Genomic DNA, 21076 nt, shown 5'->3' on the forward strand with positions numbered 1-21076 from the left:
TTGCTCTCTAAATATTGTCTTCAAAATTGTTGAAAAGTTTCTCATTTTAAAGAATGATTTATGGGATTTCCCTGGTGGCGCAGTGGTTAAGAATACGCCTGCCAATGCAGGGATATGGGTTCGATCCCTGGTCCAGGAAGATCCCACATGCCACGGAACCACTAAACCTGTGCGCCACAACTACTAAGCCTGCACTCTAGAGCCCACGAGCCACGACTACTGAGCCCTGCGCACCTAGAGCCCATGTTCTGCAACAAGAGAAGCCACCACAATGAGAAGCCGACGTAGCACAACAAAGAGTAGCCCCCACTCGCTGCAGCTAGAGAACGCCCTCACACAGCAACAAAGACCCAACGCAGCCAAAAATTAAAAAAAAAAAGAATTATTTATGAAATTGAATGGTGCTAACCAAAAATTTTCAGTTGACTTTGATAGCTTATATTTGGCAAGAGATCATCTAGGGGGTTTTTTTTCTTATATATTCTGAATTTTAAAGTATTAAGAGGTTATGAAAATTCTGTCAGTTGGTTTGAGAAGTTTATTTGACCAAAAAAATGAAGATTGCAGCTGGCCAAGTTGACCATTGAGGTAAAAGCAGATGTCAGAAATAAAATAGATTTGCATTTTGTTGGGGCTTATTGAGTTTTATAAAAACATAGGATATTATGAATTAAGTTAAGTAGCAAACCATTATCTGGTACCAGTGCATCTTGTTTAAGCACAAAATTCCTACCTATAGAAACATGAAAAAAAATACTGTGGATAGGTTTACAGGGTCTTAACCACATCTTATTTAAAAAGAAAATTCAAGAGTAGCCTTACATGTAACCTATAATAATCCGTTGCATCTTTACAGTAGTATTTTTACCTTTCCTGAATTTGTATGCTTAGCTGTTTGATCTCTGTCTTTTCTGATCTTTTCTCAATGGTTATGCTGTTTATTTCTAGAACTATGGGACACAAAAACCGCTATGTCAAAGTCCCCCGTGGTCACATCTGGGTTGAAGGTGATCATCATGGACACAGTTTTGACAGTAATTCGTTTGGGCCGGTAAGTCTTCTTATTACTGCTATGATTGGATTTCAAATGTAGGAACAAAAGTATGTCACACAGGTTCCTCAGGTAGCCCAGCCAAGAGTAGTCGTGAATTTTATAGTGGAACAGTTTATATTTGAAAATTTCCTTTTAAATATCATATAGATAATGTAAGCTGTCAATGGGTGTGTGTGTGTGTGTGTGTGTGTGTGTGTGTGTGTGTGTGTGTGTGTGTATCTAGAAAAGAACTTCGACAACTCAATAAAGTGCCAAAAGATGCTTTCAGCTGACTACCTGATCCCAGTGGCAACGGTTATTTTTTCCTCACATAAATGCTTTGTACTTTATGTTTTTAGTTAGTGTTTAACAGAAATAATATGTAAAAGACCTATAGACATCAATTTTCTAAGTAATTAGTTAAAAACTCATGTATAATAGAAATCATATTGGTAACTAACATTTTTCAGCTTTTAATTTATAACAGAAATGCCCACATTCCTTATACTATGTTTACATTCCATAAAATATGTGACTAAATTCATATATTATAATTTTTTTCATTTTTGAATACATACAGAAATTCTCTATTTATGAACCCCTGCAACAAATCATTATATAAAGTGAAGAATATTTTAGTTAATGGAAACTGCACCTGATTTCTCGTCACCTACGTCTCTTTAAAAACTTGGATCTTCAACCCATTAGATTTTCCTACATTTAGATGTAGCCATACTTGTATGTATGTAGAAGTTAACATTGAGCACCTTTAGATAGGTTTGCAAAAAAAGTTATCCACATCCTTTTGTCTAAAACTAAATGTTGGTGGTCTCTATAAAACAATTTCCTTCACCTATCATGAGGGACCACTATTATTGTCACAGGAGAAGCAGTCACTTGACTCACTTCTGGCTAAAAGTATAGCAAGAGACTTGAGGTTGGATAAGTGTTGTGCGTAAGTGGAAGGGAACTTTAGGTGATGACCCCTACTTCTTTTTTCTAGCTGCAGTGATGATAAGAAAAACATCTAAGGTCTTTCTTGCTTTTGAGTAGTACTTATTATAAAAATACAATTTAATCGTTGTAGGGTATATCAAAGATGGAATGAACAGATTGGAAATGTTGTAGATCACTTAGAGAGTACAGTAGAAGTGACTGTCATGAAGAAGCTTAGTAGCAACTTGAAAGTGAAAATAAATCACCTAAAAGCAGTTTTATTTCTCTCTCATCAATAAGATTAAATCTATTAAATGTAGCATGTTGTCCAAGTCCACATTAAAATGTTAACCTTAGTTTGGGTTTTAATTGGTAGGGTAGTGACTCTGAAATGAAGTGTTAAAAATGTTGTTGTTTTGTTATTAGTTGTGGGGTGTGGGGTAAATAATTACTAATAATAAAGTACTAAAGTTTGAGATTGGTTTGCTTTTTCTTTATTAGTAAATAAAGCTAGTGCAATCTTATCTATATAATTGTATAATTGTCAGTCACTCGTATTCCAGATGCTTTCTTATTTGGGAGAGAAAAATGATAAGGTTGATAGCCAGAATATTGGGAATTGCACATAACCTTCAATATCATATCTATTGTGTAGTTCTTTCTGGGCTGTCTTTCCTGCTGTGTACTTAATAATAGTATTATGAAACACTGAAGTATAAGTAGACACATGAAAGTTGAAAATATATCACTTATGGAAATATCCTCTGTCACTTATATCTTAAAAAAATAAAAATAAAAAGTGAGAACCATGTGGGAAGGCCAATCTCATTGTGTTTATTACAGTAAGAAACTATGATATGCAAAACACTGACAAATACATTCTGTGCAGGACTTTAATGCCATTGGTTTACATCAAGTTTTTAAAAGAAATCTGCTCATTAATTATAACTTGAACCAGTAATATGAGTCAGAGACACAAAACCATTTTGAAATTTAGTGGTTGTTTTCTTTTTTTTTAATGGATATAAATATATAGATGCAGAATGGCTTTTGTTTCATAAGTTGAACTAAATATAAATTTCCATTTACTCAATTCATATTGTTTTTACTTGTCAAAATTAGATGAAGAACCTGTACTAGGATGAAGGAAAACATTTGTCACATCATATACTAACCTACTTGTATTTGATGAGTTTTAGTACATATATTTTTACCCTTACAGTGAGCTCTCATGTTTTATGTTCCAATAACATTTATGACTAGGAAAAATAATTAATAATGATGCTCCCAAATAAGTTTTAAAAGGACAGAGGGAAAAAATTTAAATTAAAGACCTACAATTTTTATTTAAAGCTAAGTTGTGATGTTTGAGTATAGAGATTTCTTATTTTTTATTAATTAATGGTTATCTGAATAATTAAATGATTTTAATATTTTTATAATTCCCAGAAATAAAAACTCAAGTTTTACAATTCTAAAAAAACAGAATAATCTTGAATCTTACACTGCATATACACTTGAAAGTTGTTACATTTTTCCAATAATTCTCAGTTGGATTTTTTGGCTTATCCATCAATATATTTGGAGATTGTCTGTGGAAGGTCAGTTCAGTTTCAGGCTTTCTGGATTGTTGATTCACTTCTCCCCTTGGAAGCAGGGAATGTAATTTTCCAGAAAGTAAACATCCTATCTAAAAATCAGCCTGCATTGTTCCAGGATGCTTATCTTGACTTTGTAGAAATTCACTGAAGCCTTTACCCTTCATATCTCTCCCAAATAACTTCAGAATTGTATCCAAATCTGTTTAATATGCTTTAACTCTTTGAATTGTTAATTATACTGTATCATAGCATCTCCTCTGTTTATTTTAAATTGTTGCCTATGGGTAATCACATTGGAGCTTTTTCCATATTTGAGTAGATTTTTACTTGTAATCTAGTGAAAAATAAGAAAAGAAGGTCTTACTTTTTTTTCCTAGTTTGTTTTAATATTTCCTATGTATTTCTTAATATTTGAATTTGCTTTTCTGATTTGGTTTATTGCCACTATATGTAGGCTGGAGAGGGAATTAAAGAGTTTTATGAGTGAAAGATGAATAATGGATTATGAATTTAAAGATACCAATGTTAAGTTATAGTAATAGAATGCATCACAACAGGATGAGATCCAACATCTGTGCTTTTAACTTGTAGAGGATGACATTATGGAAATAAACTAGTAGACTCCTTTATGAACATGGATAGAGTAAAAGAGAAAATCAGATAACCTTAGTTTTGGGCCTCATCAGTCACATAACTGTATGGGTCTACATTTCCTCATGTATAAAAGGATGAATTTCCTCTCCTCTGAATTCATCTTAAATGATTATTTAGTAAAATGAGCATATATTTATATATATATATATATATATATATATATACACACACACACACATATAAATATATAATTTATTTAATGTACTCCTATTTTACAGATTCTTAATAATGGATTTATTCATCTCATTCAGGGATCCATAAACTAGGGCCATGGGCCAAATCTGGCCAGCCACCTGTTTTTATAAATAAAGTTTTATGGGAACACAGCCATGCTCATTTACTGACATATGGCTATGGCTGCTTTTGTCATACAATAGTCAAGTAATTACGACAGAGACTGTCTGCCCTGCAAAGCCAAAAATATTTATTACTATCTGGCCCTTTACAGAAAAAGTATGCCAACACCTGAACTAAGTCATGATGAAACCAGTACAGATTTAAAGGTATTAGTAACTAGTCATATTTGGTTTTTGGGGGGTTTTTTTTGGTTTTTTTTGCGGTACGCGGGCCTCTCACTGTTCTGGCCTCTCCCGTTGCGGAGCACAGGCTCCGGACACGCAGGCCCATCGGCCATGTCTCATGGGCCTAGTCACTCCGTGGCATGTGGGATCTTCCCTGACTGGGCCACGAACCCCTGTCCCCTGCATTGGCAGGCGGACTCTCAACCACTGCGCCACCAGGGAAGCCCTAGAAAAGTTTTAATGAACATCCTCAGCAACCTAAAATAGGAATACAATTAAAATATGTTTCCTCCAGAGGATGAACTATTATGCAGTTGTTAAAAATCTATATTTGTGAAGAATTTTAATAACATCATGTTCATGATATTGTTTTAGGTGAATACATGAAAATAAAGAAGAGAATACACAGTATTATGTTAATTGTGCCAGTTGTTATGATTGTGGTCAATTCTTTTTTATACCTTTGTAATTTGCTATATTCTAAAAGGTCTGCAACAAATTTTTATTACCTTATAATCAGAAGAAAACAAATTAGTCAAAAAAATAAGATAAAGGTGAGTAAAGTAAATGACTTCTAAGTTTTATTCTGACTAAATTCTTTAAAAATGCTTTATGGTGCTATGGCCAGAGAGAAAAATATCACAGATGTGATTGGGTAGGAAATGTTTCAGTTATGAATTTGTCTCCATGGAAGATCTCTGTGCCAAACCTCTTGAATATATCATCATTGCACAATGATAGAAAATGTCCTATCGCATCATAATATGGATTCACTAATGTATGACTTTAGCTCAGATTTCTAGTTTGAGAAATATATTTTGTTAGTATCCTTTAAGATTGTTGTCTAGAAGTGTTTTTCAGTGCATATTACTACTTGATTTCACTGGATTGTGTATTAAAGATATCTGATGATCGCTTAGAAAATTCAGAAAGAACTTCTGTTAGTAATTCTTTTGCTCTATGAAAGACATTAGCCTTTCCCTTTACCATCCCTACTTCCACGTAGATGACATTAATACATTTCTATTGTGGCCATGTTCTTTGCCAGCACCCAACTGATTGTAACTGATTACAATGAATATTGATGAATTTTCTGCTTGCTATAAAAGGAAATCACATAAAAGTCAAATTTTATATTTCTACATGTGTGTACATAGCAGTGAATTTTCTTTCTTTTTGTAATGAATTTTATTGTATTTATTTTTTTATACAGCAGGTTCTTATTAGTTATCTATTTTATACACATCAGTGTATACATGTCAATCCCAATCTCCCAATTCATCCCACCACCGCCCCCCACTGTCCCCACCTTGGTGTCCATACGTTTGTTCTCTATATCTGTGTCTCTATTGCTGCCTTACAAACAGGTTCATCTGTACGAATTTTCTAGATTCCACATATATGCGTTAATATATGATATTTGTTTTTCTCTTTATGACTTACTTCACTCTGTATGACAGTCTCTAGGTCCATACACCTCTCTACAAATGACCCAATTGCATTCCTCTTTATGGCTGAGTAATATTCCATTGTATATATGTACCACATCTTCTGTATCCATTCATCTGTCAGTGGGCATTTAGGTTGTTTCCATGACCTGGCTATTATAAATAGTGCTGCAAAGAACATTAGGATGCATGTGTCTTTTTGAATTATGGTTTTATCTGGGCATATGCCCTGTAGTGGAATTGCTGGGTCATATGGTAATTATATTTTTAGGTTTTTAAGGAACCTCCATACTGTTCTCCATAGTGGCTGTATCAATTTACACCAACAGTGCAAGAGGGTTCCCTTTTCTCCACACCCTCTCCAGCATTTGTTTGTAGATTTTCCGATGATGCCCATACTAACTGCTGTGAGGTGATACCTCATGGTAGTTTTGATTTGCATTTCTCTAGTAATTAGGGATGTTGAGCAGCTTTTCATATGCCTCTTGGCCATCTGTATGTGTTCTTTGGAGAGATGTTTATTTAGGTCTTCTGCCCATTTTTGGATTGGGTTGTTTGTTTTTTTAATATTGCACTGCATGAGCTGTTTATATATTTTGGAGATTAATCCTTTGTCCATTGATTTGTTTACAAATACTTTCTCCCATTCTGAGGGTTGTCTTTTCATCTTGTTTATAGTTTCTTTTGCTGTGCAAAAGCTTTTACGTTTCATTAGGTCCCATTTGTTTCTTTTTGTTTTTTATTTCCATATACTCTAGGAATGGGTCAAAAAAGATCTTCCTGTGATTTATGTCAAAGAATGTTCTTCCTATCTTTTCCTCTAAGAGTTTTATAGTGTCTGCTCTTACATTTAGGTGTTTAATCCATTTTGAGTTTATTTTTGTGTATGGTATTAGGGAGTGTTCTAATTTTATTCTTTTACATGTAGCTGTCCAGTTTTCCCAGCACCATTTATTGAAGAGACTGTCTTTTCTCCATTGTATATCCTTGCCTCCTTTGTCATAGATTAGTTGACCATAGGTGCGTGGGTTTATCTCTGGGCTTTCTATCCTGTTCCATTGATCTATATTTCTGGTTTTGTGCCAGTACCATATTGCCTTGATTACTGTAGCTTTGTAGTATAGTCTGAAGTCAGGGAGTCTCATTCCTCCAGCTCCATTTTTTTTTTTCCCTCAAGACTGCTTTGGCTATTCAGGGTCTTTTGTGTCTCCATACAAATTTTAAGACTTTTATTCTAGTTCTGTAAATATTGCCAGTGGTAATTTGATAGGAATTGCATTGAATCTATAGATTGCTTTGGGTAGTATAGTCATTTTCAAAATATTGATTCTTCCAATCCAAGAACAGGGTATATCTCTCCATCTCTTTATGTCATCTTTGAGTTCTTTCATCAGTGTCTTATAGTTTTCTGAGTACAGGTCTTTGACTTCCTTAGGTCAAAGGAAGAAATACCTAGGAATATTCCTAGGTATATTCCTAGGAATATTCCTAGGTATTTTATTCTTTTTGTTGTAATAGTGAATGGGATTGTTTCCCATTCACTATATTCCTAGGAATATTCCTAGGTATTTTATTCTTTTTGTTGTAATAGTGAATGGGATTGTTTCCCATTCACTATATTCCTAGGAATATTCCTAGGTATTTTATTCTTTTTGTTGTAATAGTGAATGGGATTGTTTCCTTAATTTCTCTTTCTGATCTTTTGTTGTTAGAATATAGGAATGCAAGAGATTTCTGTGCATTAATTTTGTATCCTGCAACTTTACCAGATTCATTGATTAGCTCTAGTAATTTTATGGTGGCATCTTTAGGATTATCCATGTATAGTATCATGTCATCTGCAAACAGTGACAGTTTTACTTCTTCTTTTCCAATTTGTGTTCGTTTTATTTCTTTTTCTTCTCTGATTGCCATGGCTACGACTTCTAAAACTGTGGAATAATAGTGGCGAGAGTGTACATCCTTGTCTAGCTTCCTGACCTTAGAGGAATTACTTTCAGTTTTTGACCATTGAGAATGATGTTTGCTGTGGATTTGTTGTATATGGCCTTTATTATGTTGAGGTAGGTTCCCTCTATGCCCACTTTCTGGAGAGTTTTTATCATAAATGGGTGTTGAATTTTGTCAACTGCTTCTTCTGCATCTATTGAGATGATCATATGGTTTTTATCCTTCAATTTGTTAATATGGTGTATCACATTGATTGATTTGTGTCTATTGAAGAATCCTTGCATCCATGGGATAAATCCCACTTGATCATGGTGTATGATCCTTTTAATGTGCTGTTGGATTCTGTTTGCTAGTATTTTGTTGTGGATTTTTGCATCTATATTCATCACTGCTATTGATCTACAATTTTCTCTTTTTATATTATCTTTGTCTGGTTTTGGTATCAGGGTGATGCTGGCCTTGTAGAATGAGTTTGGGAGTGTTCCTTTGTCTGCAATTTTTTGGAAGAGCTTGAGAAGGATGGGTGTTAGCTCTTCTCTAAATGATAGAATTCACCTGTGAAGCCATCTGATCCTGGACTTTTGTTTGTTGAAAGATTTTATCACGGTTTCAATTTCTTTACTGGTGATTGGTCTGTTCATATTTTGTATCTTCCTGGTTCAGTCTTCCAAGTTCATACCTTTTTAAGAATTTGTCCATTTCTTCCAGGTTGTTCATTTTATTGGCATAGAGCTGCTTGTAGTAGTCTCTTAGGATGCTTTGTATTTCTGCGGTGTCCATTGTAACTCTCCTTTTTCATTTCTAACTTTATTGATTTGAGTCCTCTCCCTCTTCTTGATGAGTCTGGCTAAAGGTTTAGCAATTTTGTTTATTTTCTCAAAGAACCAGCTTTTAGTTGTTGTGATCTTTGCTATTGTTTTCTTTATTTCTATTTCATTTATTTCTGCTCTGATCTTTATGATTTCCTTCCTTCTACTATCTTTGGGTTTTGTTTGTTATTCTTTCTCTAGTTCCTTTAGGTATAAAGTTAGTTTGTTTATTTGAGATTTTTCTTGTTTCTTGAGGTAGGATTGTATTGCTATAAAATTCTGTCTTAGAACTGCTTTGGCTGCATCCTATAGGTTTTGGATCATCGCGTTTTCGTTGTCATTTGTCTCTAGGTAATTTTTGATTTCCTCTTTGATTTCTTCAGTGATCTCCTGGTTATTTAGTAACACATTGTTTATCCTCCATGTGTTTGTGTTTTTTACATTTTTTTCCCCTGTAATATATTTCTAATCTCATAGTGTTGTGGTTAGATAAGACGCCTGATATGATTTCAGTTTTCCTAAATTTACCAAGGCTTGATTTGTGACCCAAGATGTGATCTATCCTGGAGAATGTTCCATGTGCACTTGAGAAGAAAGTGTAATCTGCTGTTTTTGGATGCAATATCCTATAAATATCAATTAAATCTGTGTGGTCTGTTGTGTCATTTAAAGCTTGTACTTCCTGACTAATTTTCTCTCTGGATGATTGCCCATTGGTGTAAGTGAGGTGTTAGAGTCCCCCACTATTATTGTGTTACCACTGATTTCCTCTTTTATAGCTGTTAGCATTTGCCTTATGTATTGATGTGCTCCTGTGTTCAGTGCATATATATTTATAATTGTTATATCTTCTTCTTGGATTGATCCCTTGATCATTATGTAGTGCCCTTCCTTGTGTCTTATAACATTCTTTATTTTAAAGTCCATTTTATCTGGTATGAGTATTGCTACTCCAGCTTTCTTTTGATTTCCATTTGCATGGAATATCTTTTTCCTACCCCTCACTTTCAGTCTGTATGTGTCCCTAGGTCTGAATTGGGTCTCTTGTAGACAGCATATATTTGGCTCTTGTTTTTGTATCCATTCAGTGAGGCTGTGTCTTTTGGTTGGAGCATTTAATCCATTTACATTTAAGGTAATTATTGATATGTATGTTCCCATTACCATTTTCTTAATTGTTATGGGTTTGTTTTTGTAGGTCCTTTTCTTCTCTTGTGTTTCCCACTCCACTTAGTTCCTTTAGCATTTGTTGTAGAGCTGGTTTGGTGGTGCTGAATTCTCTTAGCTTTTGCTTGTCTGTAAAGCTTTTGATTTCTCTGTCGAATCTGAATGAGATCCTTGCCAGGTAGAGTAATCTTGGTTGTAGTTTCTTCCCTTTCATCACTGTAAATATGTCCTGCCACTCCCTTCTGGCTTGTAGAGTTTCTGCTGAGAGAGAAATCAGCTGTTAACCTTATGAGAGTTCCTTTGTATGTTATTTGTCATTTTTCCCTTGTTGCTTTCATAATTTTTCTTTGTCTTTAATTTTTTTCAGTTTGATTACTATGTGTCTCGGCAACTTTCTCCTTAGCTTTATCCTGCCTGGGACTCTTTGTGCTTCCTGGCCTTGGTGGCCATTTCCTTTCCCATGTTAAGGAAGTTTTCAACTATAGTCTCTTCAGATATTTTCTCGGGTCCTTTCTTTCTCTCTTCTCCTTTTAAGACCCCCTATAACGTGAATGTTGTTTCATTTAATGTTGTCCCAGAGGTCTCTTAGGCTGTCTTCATTTCTTTTCATTCTTTTGTCTTTATTGTTCTGTGGCAGTGAATTCCACCATTCTGTCTTCCAGGTCACTTATCCATTCTTCTGCCTCAGTTATTCTGCTGTTGATTCCTTCTAGTGTATTTATCATTTCACTTATTGTTTGTTCATCTCTGTTTGTTTGTTCTTTAATTCTTCTTTGTCTCTGTTAAATATTACTTGCATCTTCTTGATCTTTGCCTCCACTGTTTTTCTTAGGTCCTGGATCATCTTCACTATCATTATTCTGAATTCTTTTTCTGGAAGGTTGCCTTTCTCCACTTCATTTAGTTGTTTTTCTGGGGTTTTATCGTGTTCCTTCATCTGGTACATAGTTCTCTGCCTTTTCATTTTGTCTGTCTTTCTGTGAATGTGGTTTTTGTTCCACAGGCTGCAGAATTGTAGTTCTTCTTGCTTCTGCTGTCTGCCCTTTGGTGGATGAGGCTATCTAAGAGTCTTGTGCAAGCTTCCTGATGGGAGGGACTGGTGGTGGGTAGAGCTGGGTGTTGCTCTGGTGGGTAGAGGTCAGTAAAACTTTAATCCTCTTGTCTGCTGATGGGTGGGGCTGAGTTCCCTCCGTGTTGTTTTGGCATGAGGTGACCCACCACTGGAGGCTACAGACTCTTTTTTGGTGCTGATAGTGGATTCTGGGAGGGCTCATACCAAGGAGTCCTAGCAACAACTTTTGCTGCCAGTGTCCTTGTCCCTGTGGTGAGCCACAGGCATGCCCCACCTCTGCAGGAGACCCTCCAACACTAGCAGTTAGGTCTGGTTCAGTCTCCTATGAGGTCACTGCTCCTTCCCCTGGGTCCTGATGCACACACTACTTTGTGTGTGCCCTCCAAGAGTGGAGTCTCTGTTTCCCCCAGTCCTGTCAAAGGCCTGCAATCAAATTCCACTAGCCTTCAAAGTCTGATTTTCTGGGAATTCCTCCTCCCATTGCCAGACCCCCAGGTTGGTAAGTCTGACATGGGGCTCAGAACCTTCACTCCACTGGGTGTTCTGTGGTATAGTTGTTCTCTAGTTTGTACGTCGGTCACCCAGCAGTTATAGGATTTGATTTTATTGTGATTTTGCCCCTCCTACAACCCCATTGTGGCTTCTCCTTTGTCTTTTGATGTGTGGTCTCTTTTTTGGTGAGTTCCAGTGTCTTCCTGTCGATGATTGTTCGGCAGTTAGTTGTGATTCTGGTGTTCTCGCAAGAGGAAGTGAGCTCATGTCCTTCTACTCCACCATCTTCCATAGCTGTGAATTTTCAAATAGTGATTCTTAACTATTTCAGATTAGCAGACTCTTCATAAATTAAAAGTGCAGGCAGCAGTTCTTTCTTCCATTTATTATAAATATTCGTTTAATTACTTATATTGGAAATGGTCTCATAGATGTCCATTCCTTTTGGTGAAAACACAGATGGACCCTTTCCATGGCTTCCATTTATCTTGTACATTTCCTATCTTTGAATTTTTTTCTATTCTTTTAATTTAGTTTTAAGTCACAAACCACTGAAATATGTTCACTGCTTGCTGTATGATTTGATGTATGTCATAATAGAAATTCTAGGTTTTTAGTATCTAAAATAAATAATTTATTTTAACTTTATTGAGCAAAGTATATTAAGGAAAAAAAAAACTTTTGGCTTAAACATTTCAGGGTGAAGATAACCTTTACACGCTGTACAAAAGAATTTTGATTTTTAGGTTTGTGGTCTTAGTATCACCTTGTTAACAATTTGTGTGTAGGAACCATGAAGCAGGACTGAACAATTTGGTGCAGAAACTATGCATGATATACTGCCTCTATCTGAGAGTGGAAACTGTGAGTTATACTAAATATGAATTCTTTTTAGTTCCAAATCATTTGGAAAAGAGCTAACCTAATCTCTTACTTCATAGATGCCTAATTAAATAAAATACTAGACCTCCTAGAATGTTTTATTGAAGGAAATATGCCTAATAGATGATAGTTTTCAAATAAATATTAGAAATATTGTTTGTTAATTAAATGAGCTAATGATCTGAAAATGATAATCTATAAGAAAGCATTGAAATTAAGATTAAAATTCCATAGAATTCCTTTTGAACTTAGTGAGGTTCAAAACATTTTTTACTTTTTAAAAAAGTACTGAAAAAGTCAAGGAGAGCAAAAGTAAACTTTATGAGTTCATATCATGCAGGCCTTTCATTTATGTCTTCAGGACACATTTTGAGCATCTACCAATTATCCAAATTGATTTTGGCCAGGATTCCAATGGGCAGAGTGGATCAGGAGAGATGAGGATTGTGTTAACTACAAAGATGGTGCTAGATTAGGTAATGTTTGGGAAGTGAACTTTCAAAGAGGTTTATTAGTCATGCCTGTTTTGAATTTTCTCCCTATGTTATACATTTTTGGTAAAAAAGAAATACAGTATGAGATTAACTAGGGTAGCAAAACAAGATTCTTGGAGACAGAAGGAGTCTGAAAGGAAGAGAAAGGGAAGTGAAGTTATGACATTTTTGAGACCAACTGACAAAGGGTTGAGTTGGAATGGAATTTGGGGAGATGTTTAAAAGATTCAGAGAGTATAAGGACAGAGATTCAAGTTGTGGATAATAAGGAGTGCACTAAGCCTGTGAGTATTCCCAGTCCTTTGGCCACTGTCATCAAGAGATGCCCTGATGCCTAGGAAGATCATAAGATGGTCAATAGATACAACAGTGACTGAGGTATATAAGGCCTACCCGCAAGGAGGCAGACAAATAATAGGGCAGAACCAACACAGCAGTCTAAGTAGAGGTGTAAGTCAGAGCCTCTTAGAGGAATAGACATTTGTGTACTGAAAACTCATAAGAAAAACCTGTGAAATCTTCTGGGAGGATTTGGTAGAACAGTGTTCTGAAATTGTGAAAATAATAACTATTTGGTGCAATCTTGTATTGCATAAAACACTCTGGATGCTGCATGTTTTGTGAATGAAGTGGTTTATGCCTGGAGTGGTTAATATGTTTCAGCTGCATTGAAAACACGCTGTTTATACAGTGCAGAATAATCTTGTGGACATATGAGAATGAATTGACATTTCATTTTATGTATTGTTGAACTGTAGTATTTTCCTTGTGTAAATTCTCTTCAGCAGCTAGAATAACTTTTACTTAAAATTAGCCATTTTCAAATAAAGAAAAAGGTCATTAGACTATGTTGACAGGATCCAAGGAAAGTGTTCTGTTCACACGTTCTCTAAAACATGTTACTTGGACTTTAATTGATTGTATTTTCTTGTTTCCTTGTGGTACATGCTTTTGTTCATTAAAAATTTTGTTAGGAACTACAGCAAGCTCTATTTATAGAAAAATATTTATGACAAAAGTCCCATGGTTCCTAAAATCATAAAACCTTACCTTGGGGTTTTCCTTCAATTGTTCTTCACAATTCCTTTAAACAGTGCCAGAACCTAGCAACCTCACATATTTTACTCAGGTATAATTCTTATTTGGCTGGTGTAGACAAAGGCATGCATTTCATAAAAAGGCCAAAGGCAGTGAAAAGAAATGTCATAATAATTAAAATATCTGTATATTCAAAGACAGGTAAGTCTCAGAAAAGAGCCCATCCTCTGGAGCAATATTCAAAACAAAGAAATGCTCATATAGGAAAAAAAGAAGAGAAAACAAGAAACCACAAAAGTACCTAAGGTTTAGCATCGCTATTGATTGGCTCTAATTACAATACAGTTAGAACATCAAAAAATATATAAGATTTTTAAAAAAGAGCATGGAAACATAATATCAACTAGAGAACACAGAGACAAACTAAGCTTCCATTTCTACTAAATCAAATTTTGTTTCTGTCTTAATTATTCTGCTAGTGTAGAAATCATTTTCCACATGATTTCATTTTCAGATAGGAGAGATGTCAGCAGAATTGTCATTAGACTTCATTGCTATGGCAGATACTGTTCCTTTGGGCCATTTAGTTAGAACTAAGCGTGTCCATTACACCAGAAATGTTATATTTACTGACAGTGGGTCAGGAAACAAGATTTAGTGAAATATATTCAGTATTATTAATTTAGCAATTTTATAAGTTCTCAAATTTTTTTAAGTGGGATTGAAATCCTTATTGTATTATTTATAAGACATAATCAGTGTCTACATCACATGTCTACATAGAAAAATGGAAGATATAAGAAGCCCAAAAGAGAAGGAAAATCTTCTACTGCCTAGCCTAGACAATACAAGGAGAAAAAATCAGCTATTGAATATACAGTGATTCAAGGTATGAGATTGAATTTCCTCATTTAAATAGATATTATGAAATATTTACTGAGTAATTGGGCTCTACTTCTTATAATATGCAAGCACAAAACTATGGAAATGACTTCGTATTTCGACTGAGCTTCTGGGAGATGACTTTCTTTAGAAATTTTTAATTTTCCTAAAGCTTTTGTTGGGTAATCCTAAAAATGACTTTGCTTTGTGTCAGCATCTTATTGGTTTTGTTTTGTTTTGTTTTCCTGAAAAAGAAAACTTGCAAGAGAATTAAAAGATCAGTTTGATTGTCAGTGACTTGGATGACTTTGTTCTGTGTAATGGAGCCTGTAATGAATCACAGTAACCACAGTTTTAGATATTATCCATTGGAAGACCCATGTGGGTTTGTGTTATGTTAAAGTTTTTCTAACTTGGTGAATCAAGCAAGTGAAAATGCAGTTCTTTATTTCAGTGGTCAGAATTAGAACCATGTGGTATGTTCTATTGATAGGGCATCACAGGCCCCATGGCTTTTTCACTGAAGAACATTGATTCCTGTAACATGATTCCTAGGTATTTCTGCTCCAACTCATCCTCCTATCACTAAGAATTTTTCTGAAAAGAATTCTGATCACATCATTCCACTTTTTAAAACAATATCATCAGCCTACAACACTTATCATACTTAATGAAGAAATGTTAGAAGCTTTCCCTTTTAAATCAGACAAAATAAGAAGGTTCTCTTACCACTTCTGTTCAACATTGTGCCAAAGGTCATTGCCCGTGCACATTAAGGCAAGAAAGAAATAAGAGATGTGGCAATAGGAAAGGAAAATTCCAGAGTTGCTTTTTTTCTTTTCTCAAGTATGTTATTGTCTAATTAGAAAATCTAAGAAGCAGACTTACCTGGTGGAGCAGTGGTTAAGAATCCACCTGCCAATGCGTGGGACACAGGTTGGATCACTCGTCCGGGAAGATCCCACATGCAGTGCAGCAACTAAGCCAGTGTGCCAAAACTACTGAGCCTGCTCCCTATAACCCATGAGGCACAACTACTAAGCCTGCCTGCCACAACTACTGAAGCCTGTGCATCTAAAGCCTGTGGTCCGCAACAAGAGAAGCCACCACAATGAGAAGCCCGCACACTGCAATGAAGAGTAGCACCTGCTTGCTCCAACTACAGAAAGCCCGCGTGCAGCAACGAAAACGCAAAACAGCCAAAAATAAATAAATTAATTAATAATAAAAAAAAGAAAATTTAAGAAGCATCTGCAGAATTACTAAGACAGTTCTGCAAGTTTATTAGTATAAGAGCAATCACATACAGTGATCAAACAGGTCTAGACCTCATCAACAAACAGAAAACACACTTTTAAAGAACTTGATATTTAAAATAGCAATAAAAAACTCAGGATAGGGCTGGTAGTGGCTTCCAGTTCCGACTTGAGGCCTTGCCTGCTGGCATGTGGAACAGCGAGTTGCTCCGGGTTAAGTAAGTTTGTAAAGTGTCCTCTTCATTTCTGGAAAAAAAAAAAAAACCCTCAAGATAAGATAATTCCTCTTATGTTATAGAAGATGAATTTCAAGGAAAACATTGGAAATTACTTATTGCAGAGCAGTGACTGAAGCCATGTGGCTGACAGGATCATGGTGCTCCAGCCGGTTGTCAGTCCTTAGCCTCTGAGGTGAGAGAGCAGAGTTCAGGACATTGGGCCATGAACTCCCAGAGATCTCCGTCGCAATACTAAGACCCAGTTCCACTCAATGACCAGCAAGCTCCAGTGAAGGGCAACTCATGTCAAACAACTAGCAAGACAGGAACATACCACCACCCATTAGCAGAGAGGCTGCCTAAACTCATGATGTCAGAGACACCCCAAAACACAGCACTGGATGTGGTCCTTCCTACCAAAAAGACAAGATCCAGCCTCATCCACTAGAACACAGGCAGCAGTCTCCTCCACTAGGAAGCCTACACAGCCCATTGAACCAACCTCACCCACGGGGGGCAGACACCAAAAACAATGGGAACTACAGAACGGCAGCCTGCGAACAGGAGATCCCAAACACAGTAAGTTATGCAAAATGAGAAGACAGAGAAATATGCAGCAGATGAAGGAGCAAGGTAAAAACCCACCAAACCAAACAAATGAACAGGAAATAGGCAGTCTACCTGAAAAAGAATTCAGAGTAATGATGGTTAAGATGATACAAAATCTTGGAAATAGAATGGAGAAAATAGAAGAAATGTTTAACAAGGACCCAGAAGAACTAAAGAACAAACAAACAATGATGAACAACAAAATAAAAGAAATTTAAAATTCTCTAGAGGGCAATGATAGCAGAATAATTGAGGCAGAAGAATAGATAAGTGACCTGGAAGATAAAATAGTGGAAATAACTACTGCAGAGAAGAATAAAGAAAAAAGAATGAAGAGAATTGAGAACAGTCTCAGAGATGTCTGGGACAACATTAAATGCACCAAAATTCGAACTATAGGGGTCCCAGAAGAAGAAGAGAAAAAGAAAGGAACTGAGAAAATATTTGAAGAGATTATAGTTGAAAAGTTCCCTAATATGGGAAAGGAAGTAGTTAATCAAGTCCAGGGAGCGGAGAGAGTCCCACACAGGATAATTCCAAGGAGAAACACACCACAACACGTACTAATCCAGCTATCAAAAATTAAATACAAAGAAAAAATATTAAAAGCAGCAAGGGAAAAACAACAAATAACATACAAGGGAATCCCCATAAGGTTAATAGCTGATCTTTCAGCAGAAACTCTGCAAGCCAGAAGGGAGTGGCAGGACATATATAAAGTGATGAAAGGGAAAAACCTACAACTAAGATTACTCTACCCAACAAGGATCTCATTCAGATTTGATGGAGAAATTAAAACTTTTACAGACAAGCAAAAGCTAAGAGAATTCAGCACCACCAAACCAGCTTTACAACAAATGCTTAAGGAACTTCTCTAGGCAGGAAATGCAAGAGAAGGAAAAGACCTATAATAACAAACCCAAAACAATTTAGGAAATGGTAATAGGAACATACATATCGATAATTACCTTAAATGTAAATGCATTAAATGCTCCAACCAAAAGACATAGACTGGCTGAATGGATAAAAAAAAAAAGACCCATATATATGCTGTCTACAAGAGACCCACTTCAGACCTAGGGACACATACAGACTGAAAGTGAGGGGATGGAAAAAGATATTCCATATAAATGGAAATCAAAAGAAAGCTGGAGTAGCAATTCTCACATAAGACAAAACAGACTTTAAAATAAAGACTATTACAAGAGACAAAGAAGGACACTACATAATGATCAAGGGATCAACCCAAGAAGAAGATATAACAATTGTAAATATTTATGCACCAACATAGGAGCACCTCAATACATAAGGCAAATGCTAACAGCCATAAAAGGGGAAATCGACAGTAACACAATCATAGTAGGGGACTTTAACACCCCACTTTCACCAATGGACAGATCATCCAAAATGAAAATAAATAAGGAAACACAAGCTTTGAATGACACATTAAACAAGATGGACTTAATTGATATTTATATGACATTCCATCCAAACACAACAGAATACACTTTCTTCTCAAGTGCTCATGGAACATTCTCCAGGATAGACCATATCTTGGGTCACAAATCAAGCCTTGGGTCACAAATCAAGCCTTGGTAAATTTAAGAAAATTGAAATGCTATCAAGTATCTTTTCCGACCACAATGTTATGAGACTAGATATCAATTACAGGAAAAAAACTGTAAAAAATACAAACACGGGCTTCCCTGGTGGCACAGTGGTTGAGAGTCCACCTGCCAATGCACGGGACATGGGTTCATGCCCCGGTCCAGGAATATCCTACATGCCATGTAGCCGCTGGGCCCATGAGCCATAGCCACTAAGCCTGCGCGTCTTGAGCCTGTGCTCCACAGCGGGAGAGGCCACAACAGTGAGAGGCCTGCGTACCGCAAAAAAAAAAAAAAAAAAACACATGGGGACTAAACAATAAACTACTAAATAACCAAGAGATCACGGAAGAAATCAAAGTGGAAATGAAAAAATACCTAGAAATATATGACAATGAAAACACGACAACCCAAAACATGATGATCCAAAACGTGCAGCAAAAGCAGTTCTAAGACAGAAGTTTATAGCAATATAGTGCTACCTCAGGAAACAAGAAAAGTCTCAAATAAACAACCTAACCGTACACCTAAAGCAATTAGAGAAAGAAGAAAAAAGAACCCCAAACTTAGAAGAAGGAAAGAAAATATAAATATCAAATCAGAAATAAATGAAAAAGAAATGAAGGAAATGATAGAAAAGATCAATAAAAGTGAAAGCTGGTTCTTTGAGAACATAAACAAAATTGATAAACCATTAGTCAGAGTCATCAAGCAAAAAAGGGAGAAGACTCAAATCAATAGAATTAGAAATGAAAAAGGAGAAGTAACAACTGACAAGCAGAAATCAAAGGATCATGAGAGATTACTACAAGCAACTCTATGCCAATAAAATGGAAAACCTGGAAGAAATGGACAAATTCTTAGAAAAGCACAAACTTCCAAGACTGAACTAGGAAGAAATAGAAACTATGAACAGATCACTCACAAGCACTGAAACTGAAACTGTGATTAAAAATCTTCCAAGAAGCAAAAGCTCAGGACCAGATGCCTTCACAGGTGAATTCTATCAAACATTTAGAGAATAGCTAACACCTATCCATCTCAAACTCTTCCAAAATATAGCAGAGGGAGGAACACTCCCAAGCTCATTCTATGAGGCCACCATAACCCTGATACCGATGCCAGACAAAGATGTCACAAAAAAAGAAAACTACAGGCCAATATCACTGATGAACATAGATGCAAAAATCCTCAACAAAATACTAGCAAACAGAATCCAGCAGCATAATGAAAGGATCATACACCATGATAAAGTGGGATGCATCCCAGGAATGCAAGGATTCTTCAATATATGCAAATCAATGTGATAAACCATACTAACAAATTGAAGGAGAAAAACCATATGATCATCTCAATAGATGCAGAAAAAGCTTTCAAGAATATTCAACACCTATTTATGATAAAACCCTCCAGAAAGTAGGCATAAAGGGAACTTACCTCAACATAATAAAGGCCATATATGACAAACCCACAGACAACATTGTTCTTGATGGTGAAAAAGTGAAACCATTTCCACTAAGATCAGGAACAAGACAAGGTTGCCCACTCTCACCACTGTCATTCAACATAGTTTTGGAAGTTTTAGCCATAGCAGTCAAAGAAGGAAAAGGAATAAAATGAATCCAAATCAGAAACAAAGAAGTAAAACTGTCACTGTTTGCAGATGACATGATACTATACATAGAGAATCCTAAAGATGCCACCAGAAAACTACTAGGACTAATCAATGAATTTGGTAAAGTAGCAGGATACAAAATTAATGCACAGAAATCTCTTGCATTCCTATACACTAATGATGAAAAATCTGAAAGAGAAATTAAGGAAACACTCCCATTTACCATTGCAACAAAAAGAATAAAATACCTAGGAATAAACCTACCTAAGGAGACAAAAGACCTGTATGCAGAAAACTATAAGACACTGATGAAAGAAATTAAAGATAATACAAAGAGATGGAGAGATATACCATGTTCTTGGATTGGAAGAATCAACATTGTGAAAATGACTGTACTACCCAAAGCAATCTACAGATTCAGTGCAATCCCTATCAAACTACCGATGGCATTTTATACAGAACTAGAACAAAAAGTCTTAAAATTTGTATGGAGACACAAAAGACCCTGAATAGCCAAAGTGGTCTTGAGGGAAAAAAATGGAGCTGAAGGAATCAGGCTCTCTGACTTCAGACTATACTGCAAAGCTACAGTAATCAAGACAGTATGGTACTGGCACAGAAACAGAAATATAGATCAATGGAACAGGATGGAAAGCCCAGAGATAAACCCACACACATACAGTCACCTTATCTTTGATAAAGGATGGAAGAATATATGGTGGAGAAAAGGCAGCCTCTTCAATAAGTGGTGCTGGGAAAACTGGACAGCTACATGTAAAAGAATAAAATTAG

General features: G+C 35.8%; 1 protein-coding gene across 1 annotated transcript in view; it reads left to right on the forward strand.

Moving 5' to 3' along the window:
- Nucleotides 1-21076, forward strand: part of LOC103076173 (mitochondrial inner membrane protease subunit 2-like) — a gene marked incomplete at its 5' end in the record, with an annotated part of 286158 nt that overhangs the window by 78779 nt on the left and 186303 nt on the right. The window contains 1 exon segment of the mRNA XM_082930971.1: nt 949-1051. Coding sequence (XP_082787097.1) covers nt 949-1051 — 103 coding nt within the window.

The sequence above is a fragment of the Lipotes vexillifer genome, unplaced genomic scaffold (assembly GCF_000442215.2).
Source record: "Lipotes vexillifer unplaced genomic scaffold, Lipotes_vexillifer_v1.1 scaffold460, whole genome shotgun sequence".
NCBI lineage: Eukaryota > Metazoa > Chordata > Mammalia > Artiodactyla > Lipotidae > Lipotes > Lipotes vexillifer.